Source organism: Channa argus, chromosome 5, assembly GCF_033026475.1.
Source record: "Channa argus isolate prfri chromosome 5, Channa argus male v1.0, whole genome shotgun sequence".
NCBI lineage: Eukaryota > Metazoa > Chordata > Actinopteri > Anabantiformes > Channidae > Channa > Channa argus.
In genome coordinates, this window is record NC_090201.1 from 28,992,748 (window position 1) to 29,008,167 (window position 15,420).

Sequence of the window (15,420 nt, forward strand, 5' to 3'; positions counted from 1 at the left end):
TGTATGTTATTGTTTTTTTAACATCTGTCCAGGGACTGTAGATGAAAATAGATGTTTGTCTAACGCTAGTGCATATACAGCTTTGTGAATGTCCTGTCAAATAAAATGATAAAATAAACCCACATTTTAGCATTTAGGATGCTCAGATTCAAAGAGATTCAGAGAACTGAACACCTCAACAAACTAATTCTTTGACAATTTGAGCTCTAAAATAGACTCAAGGGAAGACGAACACTAAAAAATGAACGACTGCAGAGGATCTCTAATGTGAGATATATTTTTGGCCTTTATTAAAATTATTGGACTGTACATTCTTTCCAGTTTGGATGTTGTATTTGAAACAAAGCCCAGGTATTTTTAACCAGCACGCTCCAGTTTTCACTTACAGCTGTGGGGGAGCAGGCTGACAGAATAAACAGTGTGCGGCCGAGCAGCAGGGCAGAGGGAGAGTTTCAGGGTTAATTTGTTCTGCTTGTTCAGGTCATTTTCTGCCCGCTTTAACACGACTCCCCAGAGAGAGAGAGCGGGCGAGCGAGCAGAGGCCTGATCAATGACTGCTGTATGTGTGCGCGTGTGTCAATGTGTGTGTGAGTGTAGGTTTGTATGTGTGTGTGTGTAGGTTTGTGTGTGTGTGTGTGTGTAGGTTTGTATGTGTGTGTAGGTTTGTGTGTGTGAAATACTCATCAGACCCCATATACTGCTGCATTATTGTTTGTCAATAAATATAATGATGCAAAAAGTAATCTGAACCTAAAAAGTATTATGAATTATGATGCGATTATAATTGCAGACTGATGATGTTTGGAAAAATGTTTCTGCTGACATGTTGGACCCTCAGTTTTTTGTCTTTTTTCTGTTACTGATTGAGCTGTGTGTTGTTTACCTCTGCTACTTTACTACTTCTACTACTACTTCAAAAGATAACTTTGCACTCCAAAAACTGCAAGTACCTCACAAGTGTACTGAATTACAGCTCTTGAGTAAATGTCCTTTAATACAGAGAGAAGAACAGTCAAATTAAATCATGATTTAATGCAGAAAATGTTCCTGTGTGATTAAAAGGTTTCTCTGTCTCCCACAGACCTGAAGAACAGTTCGGCCTTGTACTGGGAGGGTGGGGTCAGCGGTGGGTACCGGGTGCTGCTGTTGAACGAGGATCAGGGCTGGTTGTTGGTCGGAGGTAAAGACCACATCTACCTGCTGAGGCCTGATGCCGTAGATCTGCCCTCACGTACGGTGAGACGTTAAAACACACTGTTGATCAGGTTGCTGCAACTCAATTCAGCAAAAAAGAAAAGAATTTGTCCTAATTTATTGATCTTCATTCATCATTTTTCTTCATCTGCAAAACCCTCTTAACTGCACAAACACTTGTTTGAGTTCAGCCTGTTGAGGAGCAACATTAGCATAATTAATAGAAACAAAGTGAAACAGAACAAATGTGAGTCAGCCGTTACATCAGATGGGCCAGGATCAGATCACTGATGTCTCAGTGAGGTCTGATTAGTGCAGCACCGAGACACAATTATAGGGGGAACAGTTAGTTTGATACTAAAACAGAGCCAAGAGGAACAGAGGACAAAAATAAGTTTTCTACTAAAATGAACAAGCTGCTGGGACCAAATATGACAATAATATTATAAATTAAAGTTTATTATATAGAATTTAAATTCAACCTGTGAAGCGAGTCAGGATGTGTGTGACACAACTGAAGCTGTTGGTCCACATGGTTCTTGCACGAAGCCCATTTTTTAATTCAAAGTTAAACTTAAATTTAAATTGTCCATCAGGTGCACTGGCCTGCTGGCAGAGAACATGTGGAGCGCTGTAGACAGGCGGGGAAAAGTCTGGAGGTAAGTGTGAAAACAAAATATGAGATTTTTATCTTCATCCACTAACATTTGCTTTCTATAGACTCTATTAACACTATTTTGCTTGTTAGTCAATAAATACAACCTTCTAAATCTGTCAGCCTCTCTTCTCCAAATGCTTTCAGATTATATCAAAGAGTTTGTGAAAATATGGGAAATTATGCTAAACCAAGGATACATTTCTGCTACTTTATGTAAAGAAACTGACTGATTGTATTAAACACGTTTTATTAATAATAATATTGGATTTTGCTTCATTGTAGACCGACTGTGCCAACTTTGTGCGCCTGCTGCAGCCTTTCAATAAGACCCATGTTTATGCCTGCGGTACAGGTGCCTACCACCCACAGTGTACTTACCTGCACCTGGGCCACAACACAGAGGTAACAGGGACGTGATTTATCCGCTGAGTAACTACACTCGCTCTGTACGCTCACACTAACCCAGAGCACAATATAAAATCTTAGGTGTTATACAAAAATATAGGACATGTTCCGTTTCTGTTTACGACTGCATTTGATAGTCTTCAGATGTGACCTTTGTTATGTTTCTTCCAGGTTTAAATGAAAAATGTCATGAAATTAATGGTGCATGGTTTTCATATATGTGTTGAGATAATATGTCATATTTCAGGGCAACAACAGTGGCATCTTCTGTTTTGGCACCAGTCTCTGTGTAGAGCTTCAGATTTGCTCCATCGGAGAAAGTGGAGGCGGAGAATCAGTTTCCTCTTCGCTTGTGTTTATGCTCCTTCTGTTTGTGTGTGGTCTGTCTCATGCAGGAGCCGTTGTTCACGTTGTCTCACCCTGGGGAGTCGGGCCGAGGAAAATGCCCCTTCAGTCCCAGGGAGTCCTTCACTGCAAAACTGACCGGTACACACCAACGCACTGCATGTCCAAAAGCAGTAAATCACTTTCTGTCGTCCTCTAACAGCTGTATTCACATTCTGGTGACACTAATGTTCTGTGGCGTACAATCCCACCACTGTCCTGGCTGCAGATGCTCTGTTCTGCTGTGGCGTGTGTGGTCTGCTTGAGTTATCTCACATGCTGACGTCAGCTGTGGCCCCGTTTAACACCGCAGACATAAACGCATCGATATGGGTCATTTAGACAAAGAGCCGCTATAATACAGCGTGGGATGTTTTCAAATTGAGGTTTTCTGCGTCTGATAGTTGTTTGTTTGTTGGACTTGGACCTTCAACAAGAGTGGAGATTTATTTTTTATCTTGAAGAGATTTCCTGATAAAATGACGCTTGAACTTTACATACGGAGCCCAGGAAGAGACATGGTTAAAAAAAAAACAGAAACTGAACTGATTGGGACATGTGAGAGAAAGAAATTGAGGGTTCTCGCAAATGTTTTCATTCTAAATATGCTTCTCGATCAGTTGGTCACCACGAAAAAAAAAACAATGCAATGTCACATTCATGGATCTTTATTTTTAGCTTGGGCTCAAACATAAAGATGTTAAAGTAGTCGACAGTAAACCTGGTTTTCACTTAAATCAAGGACATTTCAAGAGGATGCTGACATTTCTCACCTACCTTCTTATATTTCAGGCCAAGCTCAAAGTAAAGCTCTGTGAACATTATGCTAAAGTCAATGCACTGTATCTGTGACCAGTCAGTAAATTGTCAAAAATGTTGATGTGTCGAATGTTTGGGGTGTTGGTTTTATCTTTTAAAGAGTTGTGGGGAATCTTTCATTTGGTCGCTAAGAGAGGTGGAATGAAAGAGAAGAAGTGATGAACATTTAATGCATCAACTTGTAAATATTTGCTGTTTCTCTGGCTGGTTACCAGGAAAAGAACGCAGTGTTTTGTATAAAGTAAAGGTCAAAGTAAAGGAATGAAACAGATCATCGTGCTACAAATGATGCAACGGTCTCTGCACTGACCAACTAATGATGGTGTCTGTGCAGTTAGGACATTCTGCATTCTGCTGTGGTCACATTGTCTCCTGTCTCCCTCCCTCAGATGGTGAGCTTTATGTAGGTACCTCAGTGGACTTCATGGGGACCAACGCCGCCATCTTCCGCACGTCAATCCAGGGCGGAGGTCAATATTACATCCGCACTGAGGCCTATGACCACAACTGGCTGAATGGTGAGACCCTCAGGGCAGGCATCTCCAGACACTTAAGTCTGTCTGTCTTTGACTTTTCTTCCTCCTCTCAGTCAATGAATGTGTTATAATGGAGACCATGACCAACAAGGATAAAGAATAAGAGCACGTAGACACCAGTTTCACGTACTTCCTGTCTTCCTACATCTTCCCTGTCAGAGCCTGAGTTCGTGGGCTCCTTCTCCATCCCTGACACTCACAGTCAAGACGATGACAAGGTTTACTTGTTCTTCAAGGAGAGGGCGGTGGAGGCCGGACAGTGGGACAAGAGGGTGTACAGCCGGGTGGCTCGAGTCTGCAAGGTAGAAACACACCGAGGCCGATGCACTGCTGATGCTTTATGTGTAAAAGCGACACACTCTGCAGCAGGTCCTTGTTTGATCGCTTCAAGATCCTATTCTCTTATCTCCTTATAGCTCAGATTTGTACTCTGATCGTTTCTAAAACTACTTAGAGTGACTTTAGCGCAGGAAGGTTGAATGGTTGTCCACCAATCTTGCCCTTGTTGGTTCGATCCCCGGCTCTTACGGTCACATGTCGCTTAGTTGCTCCGGGCAGCTCCCCGATCGGTGTGTGTGTGATTGTGAGTGTGGATGGTGATATAGAAGCAGTGTAAAGCACTTTGAGGTAGAAAAGCACAGACCGTTTCCCATTTACTTTAATGCTCACATTTCTTTGTCCTCCACTTCATCCTTATCTTTCATTCCTCCCTCCTTGTCTCACTCCAGAATGACATTGGGGGGAAGAGAAGCCTCATCCACCGTTGGACCACCTTCCTCAAAGCCAGACTGCTGTGTTCTGTCCCCGGTCCATCAGGAGTGGACACACAGTTTGATGAGCTGGGTAAGACTTGATCCTGTCCCTCCTTCTTCCTTTTCCATCCTGTCTTCCCTTGTCTTTCCCACCCTTCCTTTCTTGTTTGACCTCTCTGGGACAGATCCTTTTTGATGTTCCTCATGTTCTCCCTCCTTTTCCTATTATGTCTCTGTTTCCCGTGGAGTTAAAAAGAGGACACAGCTTGATGGACAGTAATAAATGGCCCTTCCTTTCCTTCCTTCTGTTGTCCTCCCTTGTCTTTCCTCACTTCATGAAAGAATTCCTAATTGACTGAGCAGTTTATCTTCGTTCCATTCTCACTTTTACTTGCATGTATGATGCTTGCATGATCATTGCATGTATTTTAATGCTACATAGAACAGATCTAATGTTGAACTGACAAAGTTCATCAGTTTAGATTTTTGTTAATAAATCCCTATGTTTAATGTACAAACTCAACATGTTTGACTCTCATGCAGTTCAGTCCTCAGTTAGCATTTGGTCATTGTCATAGCAAAATAACTTTGTTAAACGTTATTTTCTGCAGTTCATAATTTCCTCAAAAGATTCGGAGAACTAAAATATGTCACTGGCATTAAACTCAAAATGAGCAAATCCCTTTCAGTTTCTCAGTATTAACATTAATAAAAGTAATTACAATCTAATAAAAGCTTTTAATGACTGATGATTTGCAGTTCACACAGCATCACAATAGGTTTTGTGCACGACAAACCAATCACCATCCTTTAGTCTTTAATCTGATAAATGTGAGAAAGACTTTATTGATGCATAATTTTCAGAGATTGCATAATGTTGCTTTGTGTGTTTTCCTAGAGGACATCTTTGTTCTGGAGACCAAGGACCCTCAGAATCCCACCATCTACGGTGTCTTCAGTACATCCAGGTGACAGACATTCAGCCACATCACTGTCCTGCTTATTTACTACTAATTACTTTTAGATTTTCTAAAAACAAATATATACATATCAAAAACTTCATATTTTAGTGTTTATTTTATGCAAACAGTAAAGTTTGGTTTTTCTCTTGATCTTCCTACGTCACCATGCGATGCCAGATTATTCATTGTGGGGTGTGTATGGAGACTCCCCAACTAATTTATTTTAATTCTACTTTCACTGTAAGAGTCTAACGTCTCATTAATAAAAACTGGGTGATGTTTGCAGTAACTGTAGAATGGAAACAATTTAATTTTGCAAAAATAAAAAGGTTCAATAAGAACATGACCTCAACATCCACACTGGCACAGTAGCTGTAAACACCCACACACACACAAACACACACACACATACACAGTGTATGAAAAACTTGTGTGTTTCTGTTGTTGAGTTTGCTCGTTTATTTGTTGAAGCTGTTTTTATGGAAACTCCGTCAGCTCCTTCTCTCCCTTCCCTGCAGAGGTCTGTGTAAACTTTGCTGTAACAATGATGGGAAACATCTTAGTCAGTCAGTCAGTCAGTGAGAGGACGTTGTCCTGACTGCACATCCAGCAGGTCAAGTGTGGGTGGAGGTTGGGTGAAAAGCTGGTTGAGTAGAAAAGCACTTTATTTTTCAAATCAATTCCAGTTTAAATTCAGTGTGTCAAGGTTCGAGTGACCGTAACAATTAAAGTAGAATTAAAAAGAAAAAGGTAACATAAAGTAGAAAATAAGTAAAAGAACATCAGGTGCAGTTAAATACAGTGCAGTTCCGTTTTAACCCCGTCCTTTGTTTTAGCTCTAGCTCCTTTAATTCCCCATCTTTTCCTTTATTTCTAAGAACCTAGTTTCCTTAAAAAACTAAAATATTTGTTGAACACTGTGTATAAATTCCTACTCCTTCCTTCTACTCACGCTCTCCTCTGTAAATATCTCTTCATCTTCATCACTCTTAAGTTGGGCTGTGTCACAAACAGCTTTACCACAAACACACTAGCGTCTTATTAAAATCAAAGGTTGCATTTGACATCACAAAGAATGTGAAAATGAGATGTGATGTGTAAATATGTTGCTGACTCGTTTGCAGTCTGATGTTATCCCACCTTTCCTCCTCTACATCCAACACTAACATCTGCTTTTTGTCCGACAGCTCTGTATTCCGTGGTTCAGCGGTGTGTGTCTACTCCATGGCGTCGATCCGTGCTGCTTTCAATGGGCCGTTTGCCCATAAAGAAGGTCCTGACCATCGCTGGGTGGAGTACAAAGGCCGCATCCCCTATCCAAGACCTGGAACTGTAAGTACACACTGTAGTAAATACTGTAAGTTTTTGCTAACAATAATGATGTTTTTTTCATGCTGAAATTAATTGAAGGGGCTTAAACATTAGAACCACCTCATCTCATAATGCACTGCAGTTTGACTCCATCACCCACTGTGACCTCAATGACACACACAGCAGATTTATCACTTTTGTCAAAGTAACGTACAAACTGAGAAATGAATGAGCCTGTAAAAGCCACGGCGGAGAGGCTGCATTGGATCGTATCAGACTGTGCAGGTGTACCTAATGAAGTGGCCACTGAGTGTAGAATTATGAAGAATTTCCCATGAGGTTGGACTCCAAACACACACATAACCCATCTAATGAAAATAAGCTGATGAAGCTGTGAAAGGCTGAAACTCTGGTGATTTAACACCTCAGCTGCGAACTCCTCTGGGAAGCTTCAACCTGTCAGAGCGGCTGAGGTTTCAGAGCAGGTCAGGTGTTATTTCACTCCCCCTGCTGGGAATTCAGCTCTCACTGGAGTGGTTTTGTGCCATGAGCTTGATTGCTGAAGAGGTCGGTGTTTGGGTACGGGGGGGGGTCACAGCCTCAGATCACTGATTAACTGCACACGCGGGCGCGCACACACACACACATGCACACACACACACACACACACACACACATTCTGCTGCACAACTTCCAGGTTGTTTGCTTGATTAAATATTCAGTCAACTGCACATTTCTTTCTTTTCATCATTATATCATCTCTTCAACTTCTCTCTGTCTGTTTGTTGTCCTTGTCTCCGGGGACACGTGTGACCTTCCCTACAAATTAACTTGTCCTTTGAGACAAACTGAAAATAATTTCAGATGATGTAAATTTTTTACATCATCTGTCATCACTCATGCTGTCTCTGACTCCTCCTCCAGTGTCCCAGTGAGACCTACGACGCTCTCCACAAATCCACCAAGGACTTCCCAGATGAGGTGGTGAGCTTCATGCGACAGCATCAGCTGATGTGGGAGCCCGTCCTGCCTCTCAGTGGCAGACCCATCTTAACCCGGGTCAGCGCGCCCTACATGTTGAAGAGAGTGGTGGTGGACAGGGTGGACACTGAGGAGGGACATTATGACGTCTTACATCTGGGCACAGGTGAGGAGGAGGGAGTGTGAGTTTATAGTGAGGGGTAACAGATGCAGGAAGGGAGTAAAAGAAGTGAAAATAAACTGTAATAATGAGCTTCCTTTGACACTTTTCCCAACATAGTTGTTACAGGAGAAAAAAAAAAGATTATTATTATTATATAAGTTATAGAAAAAACCATCTGTAAGATTGATCATTCAGGTCTGACTGTGTTCTTCTAATGCAAACTAAGGGAGGATGCACATGAATCAAACTGCCTGTTGTTGAGGCAGCAGTCTGCGTTCAAACACTCACCTATGGTCCAGAGCAGAGCTCAGAGCTCTGGGGATCTTATAGGGATACGTCCTGGGGGCCTCCAACCAGAGGGAGTCCCCAGGGTAGACCCAGAGAACCGTGGAGAGGTTATATGGCCTGGGAACACCTCAGAGTCTCCCCTGGAGGAGCCACAGACTGAGAAAGATGTCTGGACTACTTTGGTGAACCTGTTGTCACTGTGACCGGACCTGAAAGTGGATGGATGGATTAATAATGCACAGAATGTGTCCATGTGTCCGACAGGCCTCTGTATGATAAGATCCTGCTTCATTCATAACCTCTGAAGGTGATGAATGGATTATTGATGACAGGGTGCACAGGTTCCTCAGTGTTTGCCTGTGTAAGTGAGCTTCCAGACAAATGTAGTGTGAAATATAAATATTATAAGCACTGCATTTATTATTAGTTTCTTGGCATAAACAGCTAATTTAGCTTTTGTTTGATTGACCATAAACAATAGCAATGAAGTGCAATGTAATTACACTGTAGAAAACATGGCAAAAATCTGACATTTTAGTTTATTTTGTGTATAATTTGAGGAAGATTATTGTCTCCTCATGATTCCACTTTTGTGTTTCATCGTCTAGTTTTTATCAATTATATTTTCCCATCAAGTTGCACTCTAGCTTTTCTAATTAATGAATGCAAATACAAACATTGCAGAAGATGCACGTGTGTCTCTCCAGCTGCAGTAAGCTTCTGTGTGTGTGTGTGTGTGTGTGTGTGTGAGAGAGAATAGCAGAGGTTATTTAACTGTTGAGGGGCCAGAGGAGCCCCGACGGCTCCATACGTCTCCTCTAAGTGGATTCCTCTCCAGCAGCTTTCATCGCCCCATCAGCTGCACATTTACCTGTCTGATAAATGCTCTTTCTGCTCTTTCAAGCTACTAAGCACATCACTCGTCTTCACGTCTGATAGATGATTGTTCATTTCTTGGTGAGAGTAGATAATTTCCCTTTTTAATTTATGATAGTGCTCAGCCACGTGCTTACATCATGGTGGTTTATTCTGAAAATAAAATTTGTTCGATTAAAAATGGCTGCACTTGGTTTGAAGTCATGCATTAATGTGAGTCTATTCTTAAGTTAAAAATAAATATATTTGAACCAGGACCTCCAATTTAAAGATAAAGATACAAAATAAAGCTAATTTACTACAGAAAATAATTGGACCGGACTAGCAGGATGTAGCTGAAGGGATTAAGACATTCCTAGTTTTTACAGAGTATATTTGGGAGATTTTCTATCATTTCAAAAAAGCTCATCATCTACCTTTAACTCTTGACATTTATTTTCACCATATTGGGTCGTGGTCAAAGACGAAGAATTCTGTTGTCACAAGAGCACAAACAAAGGTTCTAGTTTAACTGATTTGAAATGTTATGGACGTCATTAATCCGTGTGCAGACGGCTTGTTTGACAGACTCATCTGACACGTACCACTTGTGGTACTTGCACAAGTCTGCAAACGCACATGTACACAGTGGGTTTCCCACAGTAGCTTTATGAGGTTCCCAGGGAGCATCCTGACGTGTGTGTGTGTGTGTGTGCAGCTCTCATATATAAATATCTATTTAAATACCACAGCTTATGTAAGTTTATTACTGTACGTCATCTTATGTTTATTCTCACCTGCTGCTTTAAAAATGACTTAACTTAGTTCCTTTTCATTAGATAATGACAGAACTATCTAACAAACCAAGTTCAACAAACTGCAGATATTTACCTGACTGAATATTTATAGTCAGTCATTATAGTTTTTTATTATTACAACATCTGACACTGTTACCAGTGACTTATGGGACTGAAGTCTATGCTAACATAGTCATAAATAAACATGTTGTTGATAAAAAAACGACATCCAAGATTTGGGATGTAAAAAGACTGCAGCAGAATATGTGTTTCATAAGAAATGTGATTTGTCCTCAGTTATGTTTCAAGGCCACCTGTTTTTTTAACAGCACAACAGAGTGGACATGCAGAGCTCACAGCTGCTTCTGTTCTGTATGTTACAGACCCGAGATTTACTGCAGAGCCTGATTGTGGTTTCTAAAGCTGCTGTTGAACCAGACCACAGTCTTTGCTCCTTAACCATAACCTAGTGCAGTGCACCACTGGACACAACCGTTTCAAATTGCCCAAACAACAGGATATGTCACTGTAACAGCTGGTGTCTGGGTGGATGTTTGTAGTAGTTGACAAATCTCATAAAACCTCTGTGAGGGTTTTTTTTACTTTAAGGATTACTCTGTTACTAAGGAGTATGATTACTAGGATATACTCTGTGTTACCATGGTAACGGTTACTGTAACAAAGCGTGGGAACCAATGGAGCCTTATATTTCTTCTGTTGACTTTGTCTCCGCGTTGTGTGTCCAGGCTGAAATATGGCAGCGTCTTCAGTGTTAATAAACCACGTCTGCCCGTTTCAGGAAAAAGTCTTAAATGTTAAAATAATGTCATTCATTAAGTTTTGGATCTTTTGAGACCATATGCTTTGAAAATACATATTCAAACAAGTGGTTTTCTTCTTCATTTTCTGTGTGTTAGTGATATACATCAGCACCTTAATACTCTGGGAATAGTTTATATATTCACCAGACTCCATTCATTATGTTCATATTAATCTAAATATTTTTCTTCTTTAGATGATGGGAAAGTGGTGAAAGCAGTGTCAGTCATCAAAGACAACTGGGACACAGAGGAGATTATTCTAGAGGAGCTGACGGTCTTCCAGGTGAGATACAGTGTTTTTTGATGTTACCTTGTAACTGACTTTGTTTTATTTCATTGTTCCTGTATTTATCATTTGGTTGCATATTGGTTTTGTTTATTCTTGTGTATAGAAACATGTAGCTACACTACGAGATATTTATGGCTAAAATCAGAGCTGGAGTTGTTGTCTGATGGGCACTGGGAGTGATGGGAGCGATGTGTAGTTTTCCAGTGGAATTAGTTTTTCTGGAATAACTCCAGTAAACTAAAAAACAGATATCAGGGCACATATTTCCCAAGGTCCTCTAACTAAATAAACAAATAGGGAAGAGGAGACAAGGAAGAGAGGAGAAGGGACAGATATAGAGATGAGAGGAGTAGAAAATACTGTAAGAAGACAATCCAAATGAAATCCGATCGACTAGCTAGAAGGTCCCCGGGTCGAATCTGCCTGCCACCTAGCGTGTCCTCCCCCTGTGTGGGTTTCCTTCCACAGTCCAAACACATGCAGGTTACTGGGGCTTTACATTCAGAATGACATTAGTAATTTCTGACATGTGAAGACTGAGACTAGGGGAGAAGGACAACAGACTGGACCTGAGCCCATGGACAGATTAGGAGAAACTGTCTCCCTGAGAACAGGGACAAAAGGCCCCAATCTCTGATTTATAGGACCCCCACATAGACAGATACACAAGACAACTGTTAGATTACTTCTAGTCATGCTGCTGTGTCTCATTCGTGCCATTTAGTGTCTCCCTTAGGTCACCACACATGTCATCCTCAGTTTACTTTTGTCTCTTTTTACAAATGTTTCATGCCTCTCTGGTCATTTTGTGCATCATTTTTACTCATTGTGTGTCTTTTTAGTCGTTTTGTGAAGTCATTTTGTGTCTTGACCCCTGGGCCTGTGCCCTGTACGCCCATTCAGTAACCCATTCGTGCTTGTACCACATAAATACAGCAGCAAACCCCAGTGTAGAAGGTCCAGTGATAGGAAGGGGAAGAGAGAATTGAGGAAATGAGGCTTTAAAATTGAGCAGGTGAAGGGAAGGAAGGCAGAAAAGCACAACACACAGAAAGAGCCACAAACAAACAGGATGCCACATGTTCAGTGTTCACTTATAACTGAGATTTAAACAGGAAGTGACACAAAAAGAGCTGACACTGACTGTACAGCTGCATGATAAACTGGGATGTTTGACCTGGAGCTGCAAAGGGGGCAGATGTGGAGACACTTGTATGCTTGGTCAGTTTTCTTGGGGCTGTGACAGGAACCGAGTCTCCAGATCACTGTAAAACTACCTCGACATATTTGAGTCTCCACCATCGCCCCCTCCCCGCTTAGCTCAGACCCCTGACCCTCTTCTCAGAGCGGTCGGGTCACAGGTCACGGACTCCATTTGTGAATCACTGAAACAAGTCAGTGAGCTAGAAAAATGGTGCTGTGGGGTAATTTAGCTCTCTGGAGAAGAAAGGGACTCATTAGATTTGTAATCTCAGAAGCTGCCCTGACCTCAGCAGCCTTTCACACAGCTCTGAGACATTCCCCGACCTCCGCGTGACTGAAATATGAGTTGCTTTTGAAGAGCAATCGATCAAAAAGTGCTCCTCGTTCCTCAGGTTTGTATAGTGTAGCTTGGTTTGATCAAAAAAAAAAAAAGCTCTTTATAGATGCGACTGCAAAGTTTTTAGACTCAAATTTAGCATTTTACCTCATTGTAGCATTAATGTGAAATTTGGAGTTGTGTTCAGGTCTGAGACACAATGTTTGAGTTTTAGAAATGTGAATCTGTTCATTTCACATGGAGTTTACAGCACGGTAACATGCACAAAGTGAAGTGACTGTATGGACTCCAGGTTTCCTGCCTTTCCAAGCTTCTGAGACACAAACAACCAACTTTGGATTCCCACAGTGTTTCAGGGAATGATCTAAGGTGTTTTCTGAGATGTAGCAGCAGCTCTTTTCTGCCGCTCGTGTTATCATCCAGCCATATGTTTATTAGTTGTTGTGTCTTACAGAAAGTGTTAATTCAGGCAAAAGATTTCTGCATCACAATCTGCTCCCTGCTCCCTCTCTGAATATAATAAAGTAAACTTCTATTCATCGTAATCTCTTGTCTTAGTCACCATAACCATGTGTAGATGCATGTTTGAAGCAGCGTATATCAACATTTATCCATTTTCCCTTTAATCCCACAGAGTCCAACTCCAATCCTGAGCATGGAGCTGTCAACCAAGAGAGTAGGTGTAACTGCTGTTTCCTCTGTCTGTGTGTAGATTTTTACACACTGTTGTGTTTTAAGGACTAACACATTCACATAATAACCCGATGTAACCTTTGCAAATTAAATAAATAACCGAAGCGTTACTGGAACACTTGTCCGAACACGGTCAGTTAACTTCACAGTCTGAGTTAAAATTTAACCACAAAACAATCTTGTTAATTTTTTGAGCAACGCGTTGAACAACAGTCATGTGCAAAGGTTAGAACCCCTTCTTTTAATCCCATGTTGTTTTGGGTAAAAACAACAAAAGTTAACTTAAAGTAACAATTGTACCAACTTTTTGCACCGTGCTATTATTTAGTTGACAAAAAGAAAGGAAAAAACATGTTTCAGTAGCTTGTAGATCCACCTTTAGCAGCACTAACTTGAAGTGATCATTTCCTGCATAACTTTATCAGTCCCTCACATCGCTGTAGAGGAATTGTGGCCCATTCTTCTGTATCACAATGTAGAGAGGGGTAATATATTTTGCACATGACTGTATAAACGTCCACATCTTTTCCACGTCTTTTAATATCAATAGCAAGTATGATAAAGCTACGGATAAATGATCCACGTCTTTCTCTCTTCTCTGCATTTCCCTCTGACTCGCTCCCATCCACAGCAACAGCTGTATGTGTCCAGCCAGCTCGGCGTGGCCCAGCTGGGGCTCCAGAGGTGTGAGTTATATGGAGCCAACTGTGCCGAGTGCTGCCTGGCCAGAGACCCCTACTGCTCCTGGGATGGACAGACCTGCTCCAGATATTTCCCCACCAGCAAGAAGTAAAGAAGGAAGGAAAAGGGGGGAGGCACACTGAAGGGTTAAGGGCTGTTACTGTGTTGTTACCATGTGATGGTAGCGTTAGGAATTATGTTCCATCTGGCCTTTACATCCATTTAAAACAATGCAATGTAATGATCATAGCAGCAGGTGTGCACACACCTTATCATTACCTCCAGAGGGGAGGGGGTGAGGGACAAAGTGATGGAGGTTTTCAAAATGAGTTTGGACGTGTTCCCCCAAACATTTGGAGAGAGACAGAAAACTAAAAACAAGGAGCTGAAAAGAGAAGAGTAATGAGGAGCAAGAGAGACAGAATGACTAAATCGACATAAACTGTTTAAAATGTGAAGATGAAGAGAAAAATGAAGAGACGCAAGTAGGTGAGGAAAGGAGGGAGTGCGGTGAGAAGGGAGGCTGAGCGAAAGGATGAAAGAGGGAGGTCAAGCTAAAAGGAGAGAGGACAACAGTCTTTAGCATGGCTGAAACAAAACTGTGTATTTTCATAGCGATAGTTGATCTGTTTCCTCGTCACAATCACAGAGGAGAAGCCCAGTAACCAACTGAGGAGGGAGATTTAAAGCTGTTGTACAAGTTAAAGGTGACTAGATTGTCTGCTGCTGTCAACTGCTGTTTAACAATTAGTCTGCTGTCAACTCCAGTGCACAGTGACACACACACACACACACACACCCACACACACACACACACATTTACTCAATAGTGTTATACAGACAATAAAAACAAGACTAATAGTCAGAGTACTGGCAGATACACAATAACAGACATGTTCTAAACTCTGTGTGTGTGTGTCTGTGTGTGTGTGTCAGGCAGGCACGGAGACAGAATGTAAAGAATGGAGATCCCAGGAGTCAGTGCCCGATCACAGAGGATGGTGAGGATTTCCTTCGTCTGATACGAATAAACTCTCCGTTTTAAATAATTTCCTGTCATCTCTTACCTAATAAACATCCAGCACGGGTAGTGTTTACTTAGTAACAGAGGATTTCCACTCACATACACACTGTGTGATTGATTAGGTTTTTTAAAGTGCCATTGCAGGGAAGGAATGTAAAATGACGCAGTGAGACGACTGTTTGGCTCGAGAAGAGAGCTGCATAATTCCCAGACTGTGTTTTAGCAGCGAGAGGACACGGGCTGATTATTCAACTCAGTTATACGTGA

General features: G+C 41.5%; 1 protein-coding gene across 1 annotated transcript in view; it reads left to right on the top strand.

Moving 5' to 3' along the window:
• Positions 1-15,420, top strand: part of si:dkey-49n23.1 (semaphorin-3D) — a 77,781-nt gene that overhangs the window by 59,293 nt on the left and 3,068 nt on the right. The window contains exons 3-16 of the mRNA XM_067505200.1: positions 1,082-1,236; positions 1,791-1,853; positions 2,135-2,254; positions 2,653-2,743; positions 3,850-3,978; positions 4,156-4,298; positions 4,725-4,839; positions 5,647-5,716; positions 6,898-7,042; positions 7,946-8,168; positions 11,121-11,209; positions 13,390-13,431; positions 14,080-14,237; positions 15,066-15,130. Of these exons, the coding sequence (XP_067361301.1) occupies positions 1,082-1,236; positions 1,791-1,853; positions 2,135-2,254; positions 2,653-2,743; positions 3,850-3,978; positions 4,156-4,298; positions 4,725-4,839; positions 5,647-5,716; positions 6,898-7,042; positions 7,946-8,168; positions 11,121-11,209; positions 13,390-13,431; positions 14,080-14,237; positions 15,066-15,130 (1,608 nt within the window). The remainder of the gene's footprint in view (positions 1-1,081; positions 1,237-1,790; positions 1,854-2,134; positions 2,255-2,652; positions 2,744-3,849; positions 3,979-4,155; positions 4,299-4,724; positions 4,840-5,646; positions 5,717-6,897; positions 7,043-7,945; positions 8,169-11,120; positions 11,210-13,389; positions 13,432-14,079; positions 14,238-15,065; positions 15,131-15,420) is intronic.